Source organism: Scleropages formosus, chromosome 11 (genome assembly GCF_900964775.1).
Source record: "Scleropages formosus chromosome 11, fSclFor1.1, whole genome shotgun sequence".
In the NCBI taxonomy this organism is placed as follows: Eukaryota; Metazoa; Chordata; class Actinopteri; order Osteoglossiformes; family Osteoglossidae; genus Scleropages; species Scleropages formosus.
In genome coordinates, this window is record NC_041816.1 from 12,070,063 (window position 1) to 12,084,257 (window position 14,195).

At 43.0% G+C, this 14,195-nt stretch overlaps 1 protein-coding gene across 1 annotated transcript; it reads left to right on the plus strand.

The window, feature by feature from the left end:
- The first annotated feature begins 260 nt into the window (after positions 1-260).
- Positions 261-13,724, plus strand: tmc3 (transmembrane channel like 3). Its single transcript, XM_029256479.1, has 22 exons — positions 261-379; positions 1,265-1,411; positions 2,664-2,739; positions 3,735-3,816; positions 4,023-4,129; positions 4,509-4,607; positions 4,763-4,905; positions 5,327-5,474; positions 5,828-5,871; positions 7,935-8,082; positions 8,352-8,461; positions 8,648-8,726; positions 9,150-9,395; positions 9,910-10,038; positions 10,131-10,198; positions 10,623-10,751; positions 11,387-11,497; positions 11,712-11,837; positions 11,956-12,034; positions 12,261-12,303; positions 12,408-12,666; positions 12,845-13,724. The coding sequence occupies exons 1-22, from the start codon at positions 261-263 to the stop codon at positions 13,722-13,724; spliced, it is 3,372 nt and encodes a 1,123-aa protein (XP_029112312.1).
- The last annotated feature ends 471 nt before the right edge of the window (positions 13,725-14,195 follow it).

Genomic DNA, 14,195 nt, shown 5'->3' on the forward strand with positions numbered 1-14,195 from the left:
TGCTCAGTGAAGTAATGTGGAAATAGTGTCTCTTGCCTCTGATGACTCCCTGACAGCCTGTAGTGCAGAGAGTGTGATGTCTGTCTGCGACTGTCTCTTTAAGATGTCAGTGCCGTTGGGCTCCTGCGGCTCTCCAGTGAGGGTCCATGCTTGCAGGTAGCGCGGACGCTCATGTCCCTGTCGGCCAGATGCTGGGACTGAGCAGCAAGAGTGCACCCGGGGAACAGAAAGTGTGAGCGTGCAGGGAATTTGGCCCCAACATGAGCTCAACAGGGGAGCCTGTGGCTGCTGGCCAATCCCTTCGCTCCTCCAAGAGGCACAAGAGCATGAGGAGGACCACCAGGAGGCTTTACTCGCACTACCAGAGCCAGCAAGCCAGGTGAGTTCCCACTTTGTCTTTGGTTTGCAGCCACGTCCTCCTGCACTTCGTCACCTCCGGTGGATGTCCAAGGCAGATCTGATCTGCAACAGATTGAGCAAAGTTCATAGTGGAGTGAAACTGTGATCAAGTAGATGCTTTATTTTTTTTAAAAAAAAAAAATCATTATATGTAAGGAAGGATTTTCATATCACTGTATATTTTAAAAGGAATACTTTAGTTACTTCAGTACATTTGGCATAGGTCAATTCATCTGTTGTAAGATGAGGTGATGTTTAAACTTGTGTATTTACAGTATATCCGTGTGTGCGAGTGTGTGTGCTTGTGTGAGTCTGAGTGCAGTGTTTCCTTCATCAAAAAGAGCCTTGAGCAAATATTTTCTGACAGCTTTATGCGACAAGTGTTGCCATCAATCTGTTTTTTTGACTAAGGTGGAATAAAGCAATACAAGGACAGTATTCATAACTTACAGTTTTACACAAACATCCTAAATAATCTATTAAATTGTCATTTGCTGCATTTGAAAGTATGTTTATATTTTATGCATTTTCTTATTTTTTATTTTTCACATACATTTTACTGGGGCTCAGCTCTGCTCAACCTTGATGTGCTTAATTTTCAAAAATGTGAAGGTAGGACTACAATCTGGGATTCAGAACTGAATTAGCAGTTAATGAAGGTATCATTAATAAGGGTTCTCCAGAGCAGTGGATTTGCTTCTGCTGTTGATTTATGTTTCAGCAGTAGACAGCGTCAATTTCATCGAAGATATCATGCCAAACAATCTAAATTATTGGGCATGGAAACATGGCGGAAGAGTGCAGCCTGCGTAGTTTTGTGACAAACGCGAAGGAGAGCTGCTGTCAAGCTGTGCTCGGTTTACAGCCACTCTGACGAAGAGGATAAAGAGGACGAGAGGGTGGAGAGCAACGACCCGGAGGAAATATTCCAGAACATTCAGCTCCAGAAGGAAATCATTGCCAACATTCGCTCCAGACCCTGGCCCATGAGACGCAAGCTCAAAGCTCTCAAGTAAGTCCCGCATGGGGTCCGTGCATGTGCACAGGGACCCGGATCGGTAGCCAGTGGCAGTGACTCACGGCCCTTCAACGATCCGTGATGGAACGCTGGACACGAGAACACAATTAGACATGCTGGGAACACGGCACAGCAGAACATTGTTTGCTTTTAATATATTGCAGTGGTTTTAGTTAAATTGCCTTTGCTTGTGCTCACCATCCAAGTGGAATGCGTAAGCACTGTCAAATACTGCATGATTGCATTTTGTCTGCTCTGAAAGCATGTGTTGCAGGCGTTCATAATGGTCCCTGTGTACGGACTTATGAGTTGAGAGCTCGTAATTGGTTCAATTACTAAACTCAGAAGCGCTGCTGGAAGAGGAGAGGTCTTTAGCACATTGAGGGGGAAAGATAAATAACAATTAACACCCCCCACTGGAAAGCTGTCTGTTTTAAAGATGCGTGTGTGCAAGAAAACCAGCTTCATTATCCGAGTAATTGTTTTAATAGCGCCTCCCCCGGTGACTCGTTCATTCCGCCGGAGGTGACAGGAGGCGTGGACCTTGACCTGTTGCCCGGCTGAAATAGCGATGCGGCGAATTGGGCCGTGGCCCCTGGCCTCAGGCTGAACCCTCAGGGGCATGATACACCCCATCCTCCCATCCTCCCCTCCTCTCCTTCGCCGCAGGGCAGCTCGTTCCCTAAAACTGCTGATCGCTCTCCTCAGCGCGGCACATTTTTTATATGAAGGTTTTCTTATTGCTTCAGCTGGGTTTACTGCCATCGTTTCCAATGAGGTGCAAGTCTATGTTTTATGTCCTGTGTGATCTTTGGATAAATGCCTGCATTTCCATCTTTACACAGCTCACTTGTACTGCGATAACCAAGGGATTATCACCCTGTCCATAATGCGCCTAATTTGTCGATTTTTCAGCAATTTTTATTTCTTCCCGTTAAAAGGAGGGCTTTTCGCACGCACGACATCTGTGCGTATGCTTTGTTTTCAAGGATTTTGTCCGGATGAATCAATGGATGCCTTCAGTACCATGATATTCTTTATTCTGACCTGGCGTCCCTGTCAGATGAGCTAACGCAGCGGGCAGACGGCCTGCGTGGGCCAGTGAAGCATCAGAATCAACCGTCTCGTTGGAGTCTCTCTGTTTCTCCTCCTGTGCAGTTATTCTGAGCTGGTACATCTCCACTGTGGGTATTAACACGGTACATTGTTCTGATACGGCCCATAACTTTGTGCTCTGTCTTTTCAGGCAAGCAAAAGAGATCGTTCTGAAGTACGAAGGCCGACTCACCAGGACCCGAGGCTACCAAGCAGCAGGAGCCAATGTAAAACAAACCTTTTCTCAACCATGCTAACAGTTCAATGCTGTAGAAGATGATTAGCAACCTTAACTCATCTTCAAGTCCATCTCCTGGGGTAACAGTCCCTCAGAAGTTCATGCTAAGCAGACATGCTATAAGTTGTTGCTTTAGCATTTCTTTCATGGGAGGTAAAATGGTCGCCAGCAACCAAGTTTTTTGGATTCGGTTCCAGATAGAGCACAAAGACTGCATGTAATTTTCTGTTTAGACAGTCTAGACTCAGCAGTCAGTGTGCATGGAGAAGTTTGTCATTACTTGTGGTGTTTCAGCCGATGTTCTGTGTCGACACTCGGCACTTAGCATGGAGCACTTAGGCTAATTGCACTGCAGTACGGAGCTCCTGACTAATAAGCTTTTCAGTAAACTCTCAATTCATGCCGAGCGCCAGGGCCTCAGATCTCCCAGTTTTTTTCAGCGAAATGTGATTCTCTGCAGTTCAGAAGGAACCCTCCTCGTCCCTGCAGACCGACCCGCGGTGTGAAGCGGTCTGCTCCTTCTCTGTGGCTCACAGAGGTTTCAGATCTGTGTTTTCAGACCGCACATCGAGCATGCTCTCACAGACATGCCGGCTAAATTTATAGCCCGTTGTTATTGCTGAGTTTAATTAAAATGTTCCCAAGGCGTTGACTGCAGCTTCTCAAAAGCTATTAAAATTAATAGACTTTTAGCAAGTAGATTGATGATGGTTTATTAATTACCAAGATTGGCCCTTGTTACTTTGTCGTTGCTAGAGTGGAATTAGAAATCAAATGTATTTATTGTTAGTGTTGTTATTTACTTATTCGTTTGATACTTTATTTACCAGTATTTGGTAAAAATTGAAATATAATGCAAATATTTTGGCTATATTTCATATATTGAGATTACGTACATGTCAAAATGCTAGGAGGGTTGCTCTGCTGCTGAAAATGACCTTGGTTCTTTGTGGTTTTGCTTACTGCTCTTTTTGTTTTCCTCAGCTGCTGAAGAAACTGTCCCGCTTGCTGTATAACATTCTTGTTCTTTTTATTCCGTGGGAGGTGAGAATAAAGAAGATAGAGAGTAAGTGGCATCAAACAGCATCTCTGTCTCTGTCTTGGTGTGTCTTTGTTTTTTCAATTGGTTCTGCCAGATGTCAAGCAGACCTACTTTTAGTGTTTGCTCACAAGACCCAAGGCCTACCGTCATGTGAGAGGTGATGAAATGTCACATGTATGCAAAAGTGAGACATTTCAATAGCTTTGCACTTCTCTCCCTATGGTTTTAAGGTCATTTTGGATCAGGGGTAGCCTCCTACTTCATCTTCCTAAGATGGTTGTTTGGAATCAACATCGTCCTGACTATTATGACTGGAGCCTTTATAGTTCTACCCGAAGTAAGTCGTCCCCCGTCTTTATCAAGGAGATGGTGTATGTCCTTTACTAACCATATTAGCTGTCCTTCGTAGGTATCAAATCTTATGGGAAAGGAGTGATGTAGGCCTGTGTTTTTGTGCTTTTACTGCTGCATACTGGCACTGTGGTGGTATGGGGTAGTTAACTCACTAAAGAATGTGTATGATTCTATAAAAGTTTAAAGACTCGACGGAATCTTATATACCAGGGAGGTATGAGTGTAAAAGTTGAGTAAGCATTTGCAGCGCCAGGGGAGGGAGGATTTACCTGCCTCTGCGTAGCGCAAAGTCGAGCAATTGTCTCTCAGGGTTGCGGCTGCACTGTGTGAATCATCGTGGCCATCTGTGGCTTTCCCATCAGCTCCTGGCTGGGGCGCCATTTGGAACCACGCGGAGCAAGACTATCCCCAAGGAGCACCTCGCCTCTGCCCAGGACCTGGACACCATCTGGTCACTTGGGGCAAGGCTGCGACAGATTTTTTATTGTCTCATCAGCATCCTCACCCCCCCCACTCCTGCTGGAATAATAACAGCCGTACTGTGGCGCTCTCTCTCTCTGATACAGTCTCTCACTCTGTCTCCCACTCCCTTTGCCCCACTGACATTCCTGTCCAGGGATACCTTCAGTACTCTGTCCTCTTTTATGGCTACTATGGCAGCGCCAGGAAGATTGGCAGTGCCGGCTACCGGCTGCCTCTTGCCTATTTCCTTGTTGGAATGGCTGTTTTTGCCTACAGCTTCATCATTCTGCTAAGAAAGTAATTTGAACTTTATCTTAATTGTTTATATGTGTATAAAGAAAATATTATTCAAACTGTATAGGGGAAAACTACACCATGTCATAAGACTGGCATTATTAATAAACCCTCAAACCAGCTCAAAACAAAAATTGCTGTTGAACAATGGAATGGCTTGCTTTTTTCATGTTAATGCACTTATAATTTTCTTTACCTTTGCCTGTGCACGTGGTAGATGACCTGGTCCCAGATAATTTATGTAACTTCCAATTTTTTTCCTGTATCTGCCTGTACAACTGAAGACATTTAAGTGCCACTTCATCATTTATACGACTGAAGAGTTTACTACCACAGGCCTGGCCTGGATTTGATGCAAAGTGTGCTTCTGAGCAAGTTGTGTACGAAACCAGTCTTTATATTGTTAAGTCTTGCGTTCCTCCAGGATGGCAAAGAACTCACGGCTCAGCCTGGCCAGTGCCTCCGATGAGAACTATACTTTCTGCTGGCGGGTCTTCTGTGCCTGGGACTACCTGATCGGGAACCCAGAGGCAGCCGAGAGCAAAGGTGCTGCCATAGTCAACAACATCAGGGTGAGGCACAGGGGACACCCCCACCCCCTCCAGGCCGGTAGTACATTGCCCATCCAGTCCTCCATCATGTCTCCACTTTAATTCAGTGGATCATTATCTTGCAAGGGAAGTAGTGCTGCAATGATGCTGATTTCCCAAAGGGATGCCCATCAATTTCAGCTTATCTGTACTCCGTGTCAGGGTACATGAACAAGAGGCCTCTCGGGTCACTGCGGTGCCCTGCACTTTGCTGAAACGTAATTGGCTCAGTTTGCCGAAACTGCACTTTTCTTCATAATCCTATTATATCGGATATATTTTCATTACAAGTAAACTGTATACTGATTTCATGCAATTGTTTTCTTTTTTTGAAGGAGGCAATCGTTGAAGAACAAGAGAAAAAGAAGGACACGAGCCTGTAGGTTTCCTTCCCTATGTTGTCACCACCTCTGAGTTGTTTTTGAGTAATTCTATTTGGATTGTTTTTCATAAGAACTCAAAATCAGATCTTTTTCTTTTACCATTCTTGATTTAATTTGCGGTAGAAAGGCGGTGCTAATCTGTGTCAAACACAATGATTTTAAGACCTGAAAGGCCCTTCTGTGCCTTCATTACATTTACAAATGGACCGTGTGTCACATGACTGAGTTAACGGGACTTCATTATTGCTCCGAAGTAGAATGACTGCATTGCCTAATGAAGTGGCGTGATACTGTGTCTCCTCCCCCTCTTGTGTCTTCTCCTTTCTCTGGGATGCTACCTCGACCAGGCCTGATTTATAAACCCCAGTCCAGGTTCACTGCAATCCCAAGCAGAAAGTCTGTGTCGGAGATCTCCCTGTCGTATTTCATACAAACTGCTTTTTCCTGCAGCCAGCCACTGCAGCTAAATCACGGGTTGGCGTGTACACCCACACAAGCGTTTAAATGTGTCCTGCCACTTCTGTATTAATGCAACTGCACCTAAGCAGCCACAGTCACTTCCCCCAGGCACTGCGAACACCCCTCATTACATCTTTATTTCTTCCTTTTTCACTTTTTCCATCTGTCTGTCAGCTTGTCTGTTGGTCTTTTTGTCTCAGAGCTCATCTTAAAATATTTCAGTCCCTGCAATCATTTTCATCATTTCCCAGGTAACCTCAAATGAGTTTCCAAATGAAATTTATGACTTCATAAGTGGTCATAACTATCTAATTGGATTCTTCAATTTACATTTTAAGAAAATAACCCTAGAAGACCATATATTTTGTATTGTGTGTAATGGTTATGAACACCTGCGTTACAAAAAATATATACACTCTGGGTTAGCCCCTTAATTAGTTACACCTACACCTTATGCTCCCTTCTGACCCCTGAATCTGAAAAGATGAGGGCTGAAGTAGGCTGCAGGGCTGATGGGAACTGCTTCATTGCTTTCATGGGTGCTGCTATTTATCTGCTGGTAGACCTCTACTGGAAATGATTCCTTCTATCTCATCATGCGGATGCTCAGTTGGGTTCAGATCTGGTGACTGCAGCCAGCTGAATTCAACGTCCTGTTCCTAGAAACATTGTTGACGAGCCTGGCCTTGCTGCACTGAGCATTGTCCTGCTGAATGAAAGTATTCCAACATGGGTATACCGCTTCCATGAAGGACAGCCCATGATAAGCAGTCAGGTTCACCTATCCTGTGCTACGTTGGTATTTGTATCAAGGGATTTAGCATGTGCCATGAAATCATACCCTACCCCACTGCCACCACCCTTTATATTATTGACACCCAGCCAGATCTATCCATTTTCTCCCAGTCCTCCTCCTGTCTGTATGAAACAGCTGAATTTAGGATTCATCACACCAATCCACAAAGTCTTTGTACACCACTCCAACTGCACTTTCTTGATTTTTGCGGACGTAAGAAGTACTTAATTAGATCATGGGTTTCTGTACCAAATCTGTGAATAGGGACACTTGGTTTTGAATGCAGGTATGTGTGCTCTGCTCTTATTTGACTGATTGTAGCTATTTGGTTTTCCTGGATTATGTGTGTCAGTTTCTGTTGATAAACAAGCTGTTTCTTGCTATATAACTGTCAGTGTTGGCATGTTCTTTTAAGGATGGTAGTGGGTCATTCTTTGTACCGGTGACACTTTCATGCATAAAAACTGGTATCAGCGTTTCCTCCTTCTGACACCATGATACTAGTCCGTCAAAGTCAGATTCAAGTCATTTAGATCACTTGGTGTGACAAAAACGGACACAAATCTCTTGGCACTCACATGTTCTGAACACATGATGAACTCACTCACTGAGTAGTCTTTTTCAGGGAAAAGGGGAGTGAACTTAATAAAGTGGCCACTCACTGTATGTGAATTGATTTCTAGTAAGCAGAAAATTAATTATTTCTGTTTTCCATTGAATCAATGTATAAGATTGTAGAGTAATTGTAATAAATGGCATCCCTTGGGACAGTGCAATAAAGCCTTTTCCTTCTTCACTCTGCAGCGCTGTTCTGGTCAGTTTGAGGATCCTTGCAAACATCTTGGTCCTGCTGTCTCTGGCAGGTAGCATTTACATCATCTACTTCGTGGTGGACCGCTCTCAGAGGCTGGAGCAGGAGAAATCAGAACTGACCTTGTGGGAGAAGAATGAGGTTGGAATACACAGCATGTGCTCATGTCCTCTGACACTTGCTCACAGACTACTTTTCATTTGGGAAAGTGACTGATTTTAACCAAATTGCCTTGCAAACCTTTAAGTCCTAAAGTCCTGGTCTGTATGTTTTCAGCCCATAGTTCTCGTTCTATTCTTCTAAGATTAAATCCTGCTCCAATATGCACAAAGAAATAGGATGGTGCGCACCAGACATCATGTCCTCCATGCCTTGTTCTAACCTCTGAGTGCTGGTCATTATGCCCCCAGGTGAGCGTGGTGGTCTCCCTTATCACCATGATTGCACCATCTGCTTTCGAACTGGTAGCTCAGCTGGAGATGTACCACCCCAGGACCAGCCTTCGATTCCAGCTGGCCAGGTGAGGACAAAGTACCACTTAGATTCTCGACATCACAATGACACAAAACTTTCAGTGTACTTCAGGTGCTATTGTGAACTTCTGAGACACTCGGAGGATACTGTAACTCACATAACTTAACAATCAAATGTAGCCGCACACCTGACACTGACATGGGAGTAATATCAATAGTGTTTGCCTTACCAGGGTTTTGGTATTGTACCTGGGAAACCTATACAGCTTGATCATTGCTCTGCTGGACAAGGTGAACAGCATGAGTTCTGCTGTAAGTACATATGAAGCATTTACCATTAAACTGCATCTACATACAGTATGTCATACAGTTTTGAGTCCTGCTCTGATCACGTAACTTTTGTATGAATTTGGAGTTAAGCAACTGTAATGCTATGTTGTCATTTTACACTAGGTGGCACAGATGCGGCTGTTAATTTGTTTTTCTGAGTTTTTTTAAAAATTTCACACTTGGTTGATTGAGAAATATCTGATACAGTATTGAGATTATGTTTTATATGTAATTCACATTAGAGTTTTAGTTTTCGTAAGTCTCAGTATTACGTCATTTAGTATACATTTAAGATGGGAGATGCAAATAATATCATAGCCAGTATATCTTACGTCATTAATGCATCCCTTTGTTGTCAGTAGTATTTCTCTATGCAGTTTAGTCTAATGAGCCTTGTACACTTAGATTCCTGTCAGCCCAGGTAACTGGTCCGACCCCACTGCCTTCCTGGCCACCATCTCTCAACCAGAGGAGGAGAATCTCTCCACCATTGTGCCTGAGATCTCAGAAAGGAGGAACTCAACCGTCAGCCTAACTCTGGAGGTCAACAGAACCACGAGCATGACATCTGCTGTCATAAACCAGACTGCGCTATATGAGTACAACATGAGATCGCAACAAGATCAATGCTGGGAGACATATGTTGGCCAGGTATATCATGACCATTGCAACTTTATTTTAACATGTTGCCTCTTTTGGAAATTTGTTTTAACCATAATATATCAGTAACTTATCTACTTTTGTTGGTACTGGACATGAACAACTATGAAACTCAAGCCTACATTCAAGGAACAATCTTGTACCAATTAAAACCTCCTGGGCTTACGGAAAAGCTACACTAGCATCCTTCTCAAATAACGGTTATTAAGTAGTTTCTAAAAGCATTATGCTGACAGGCCAAATGAAAATATATTGCCTTGTACCAACTGCTTTCTTCCCACAGGCAACATTTATAGGCTGGATGTAGAGACATGCAGTATGATGCATATTTAATAATATGGCACAATGGTCTGGTATAATATGGATCACTTCATTAATCCAAATCTTAGCAACCAATTTTCATAAGACTTAAGTCTAGGTTGGAAAACATTTTTAACTTATGAGACAACAGGGAATAATAACATTATTATCCAAGAAGATTTAAATATCTTTTCATTTCTTGCAGGAAATGTTAAAACTCTCTATTATTGATATGATATTCACGGTGGCGAGCATCTTGCTGATTGACTTCATTCGTGGCCTCATTGTGCGTTACTTGAGTGACTGCTGTTGCTGGGATCTGGAGAGTAAGTTTGTAAGTATTACATCTTCAGCTGTCTCTTCTAGGCTGATTAAGAGTTTTCCCTGAATTTCACCTCTACTGTGTGTCTCTCGACTTATTTATAGCCAGAATATGGTGAATTCAAGATCGCTGAGAATGTTCTCCACTTGATATACAACCAAGGAATGATATGGTATGTGAGGAATTACGGAATGCATTATTGATGAAACCAAATTGGTTCGTGATGCTTAAAAATGTTCCATTGCAGGCTATAACTTCTCCTCATGATGACACGAATATTACCCTGGAGTAAAACGAAACCTTGAGCTTTTGTATTTTGCTGGGATCTCGTGTCCTTTCTGACCTCAGCCAAGAGACTTCAGGCAGCGACAAACATTGGTTTATAATCGTTTCTCCTCAGTAACAACTTAAGCACCAAGGAAGCATTTTATCTACTTCCCCATATTTTGATACTTTATCTCAGATAATATTACGTGCACAGAAAATGGGCTCAAGGCCATCAGCTGCACGATTTAATGTAAGTTTTATTAAGTGGAAAATGCAGTCAGCAGTATTATCATCACAGACGGTAAATCTCTCCTTGCCCTTCCCATTAGGATGGGTGCCTTCTTCTCCCCGTGCCTGCCGGCCTTCAATGTGCTCAAGCTCATCGGCCTGATGTACCTGCGCAGCTGGGCTGTTCTCACCTGCAACGTGCCGCACCAGCAGGTCTTCAGGGCCTCCAGGTCACTGAGCCGCACCGCTACAATTGCTGAATGGCCAACCTGCAGAATGGCCAGCCCTGAGGGCCAAAACATCCCCACCCCGGTTCCCAGATGAGTGAGCTGACTGTTAGTTAACATGGTTATTCGCCCCAGATCTCCAAATGCTGTTTCAGAGTGAATTTAAACTGTACCTTAACCCCCACTGGATTAGTGTTGCTCTTATTTTTTTAAAAATTTCCTAGTCGAAAAACCTCCATGGCTTACTATTCAGTTCTATATTGGAAAAAAAAATATATGCTTTCTGTATCACATAAAATTTTGTCTGATGTGGAGAGAGTATCTGAGAAATTATAGTCAAAGACTGAAAACTGAGAATTCATGTTCAGGTCAGCAGGCCATTTATTGACCGATAAAGTCAATTTAAGCAAGGTCCTTTCCTTACAGAAATGTGTTAAAAATATAATATATATATATATATATATATTTCCAATGTGACTTCAAAACTGAAATGTCAGAAAAAACAGTAGTGCTTGAAATTCCTCATTCTTTCTTTTTTTTTTTTTCTCAGAAACAGTTTTGTTATTTGATCCGCAAATGTTTAGATGGTGTTTAGACCACTTCTTTTTTTAATGCTGTAATTCATATTCACATTTCAGATCCAACAATTTCTACCTGGCCATGCTTTTGTTCATGCTGTTCCTCTGTATGCTTCCTACCATCTTTGCAATAGTAAGATATAGACCGTCGCAACATTGTGGGCCGTTCAGGTAAAATTGCCTTATATATCACATCCCCATTTTCACAAGCCGTCCAAGCATTACACATATAAATGTCTAGCTCAGCAACGTAATTCATATTTCTATTACTGCATCAACACTACAAAGGAAAGTGTTGTGTATGACACAGGCAATGAAAATGAAATTTTAAATTACATTAGAACCAGAGTTTTTAATATTTCCTTATCTCCCGGTTCTCTCCAAGTGGTCAGCAGAAGATTTATGACATCATCTCTGACACTATTGCCAATGACTTCCCATTGTGGTTCAGCACCGTCATGAGCTATGTCACCAGCCCTGTTGTTGTACTTCCAGCTCTTCTCTTGCTGTTGTAAGTCAGTGACTGCATGTTTCAGTTGCTCACATAAAATGATTCTGGTATGCATGTTTTTCGACACCATCAGCGTGTCTACTTTCCACATTCAAATCTGCCTTTGTTTTTCTTTCAGTATGCTGATCTATTACCTTCAAGCAATCGCAAGGTCATTAAAATTCACCAACAACCAGCTCAGAATGCAGCTTCAGACTGTAAGTGCAATTTAGTTTAGTTTTGTTCTTAGGGAACAAAACTGATAATAGCAAAGAGTGACCACAAGAAGCTAGTGCAGTGTTGCTATATGTTGCACAAGCTAACACAAGCATGTGTATTCCGAACATGATTTTTACACTTGGTCATAAAGTAATACTATTTTAATTGCGATTGATAGATTTATTTTATTTGTAAAATTTAGACATTACAATAATTCTGTTTTAGGAACGAACAGAGGACAAGAAGAAGGTTTTCCAAATTGCCGCAGGTAACTTTGAGTTGCTGTTATTGCAACGCTGGCATTTAAGACGGAAAAGACAAAATAACAAATTTGCAGACTCGGTGTGTAGGTAATGCCCTTCTTCTCCACAGCCCGTCTCCAGACTCCCAATGGCAACCAAAAGCAGGAGCAGGAGAGTGACATCACCAGCCAGGAGTCCTCCCTCCGCTCCTCCTCTCCCAGGCGCAATGGCACTGTCACCAACTTTGAGTCCCCGGTCAGGAGGGGTAACACCATTCGCACAATCACACAGTCTGCCTCTCGCACCAGCATCAACAGACCCGCCAGCTCCACTCGTAGTCCTCCCATCCCCATGATACAGAAGCAAAGGCTGGAACACATTCCAGACAGGTGGGTGGAAATTCAACTATCGGATATCGTCTCACTTCAAGTATTCATCAAATTTCATGTTAAATGTCGATGTAATCACAAATCCTCTGCAAACACATATTTCTTCTTGTACTGAATATTATACTTTATTAAAACGTATAGATTAAAGATAATCTTAATTCTTTCTGTATAATTGAAGGCATCCAGGATATCTTGGTGGCGCTAGGGGAACCTCCAGATCAAAGTCCTTCCACCATGTGGCATACAACCCCTCCAGTCGCTACACTGAGAACATCCATTCAGATCCTCTGTTCAGGAAGACTCTTCGGCCCGTGCACCCAGAAGCCTTAGGGATGGCTGGGGTCCAGAGCTTTGGTAGTCGCCGATCCCACACTACACGCTATGTGATAGTAAATGAGCACGAGGCTCGGAAGAAGCTGCTGCGCTCCTCCTCTAGAATCCCTCGCCGCTACTGGCTAGAGGAGCCTGATGACATTGTGGAGCTCTACCCAAGGAACATCAGGAGGTTTGGGAACCACACCTCCCACCGATCACTCCAGCCTCAGCTCTCCGAGGAGCAAGATGAGGACGACATTAGGATCCCGAAAAGAGGCTCCTTTAGCCAAGCCCACCGACCCCGATCTCTGTCTGACCTGCACCAGCCTGCGCGCTTCTACATTGGTGACAAGGCAGATAATCAGCTCTCTATGGTGAAGGACCCCGTCAGAGGACTATACGGGCTACACGGGGAGGATGGCAAGATGGGATGGGAGAATGAGGCATCGCCGTCACGCGCCTACACAAATATTAAGAGCGCCGAAGTACTGAAGAGGAGAGGTGAGCTGCAGGTTAAGCCCAAAACAAAGCACAAAGTGGAGCCGCCTTTGACAGAGTCGGACTCGGCCTCTGTGGCATCCAGCAGTGACCAGCAGAATAGCAGCACTGACCAGTACATACAGGTCATCCACAGCAAGGAGAAATACTTGAAGTCCAGTGGCAAGATGACTAAAAAGAAGTCCAAAGCCAGTATTGACTTAAATGTGCCTGGATCCAATGATCTGGTCTGCTCAAATGTTTAAATATATGTACAGTGCATTTGTTTCAGCTGGTGCTGCTGTTTTGTTGCTGACTGCAACATGTTCATCTTATCATAGCATCCCTAAAAGAAACAAAAAGAAGGATCACTTATCCAAAAGCCACAAAGGTCTGGAGTGTGAGTCTTTATTTAAGTGAAAAAGTGAAAGTGTACTCATAGGTAAAATTTTTGTGCACCACAATATGGATTTAACGTGTGTATCACAAACCCACAGTGCTTTTAAAATACCATAAATAAAAAAATAAATGTTCCTAGGCAGATGTTGATCATATTGCATTCTTTTAGTTCACGTGGTCTCCTCAATCTGATGAAATCCTTCAATTTGAAATATGACTTTAAAGTTTATAAATCATGATATTACATCTGAGTTTGCATGAAAATCGACTAACTAAGGATAGACTATTCTGTAGAGACTAGTAGAATAGACACTAACTCCAACTATTTACATTAATCC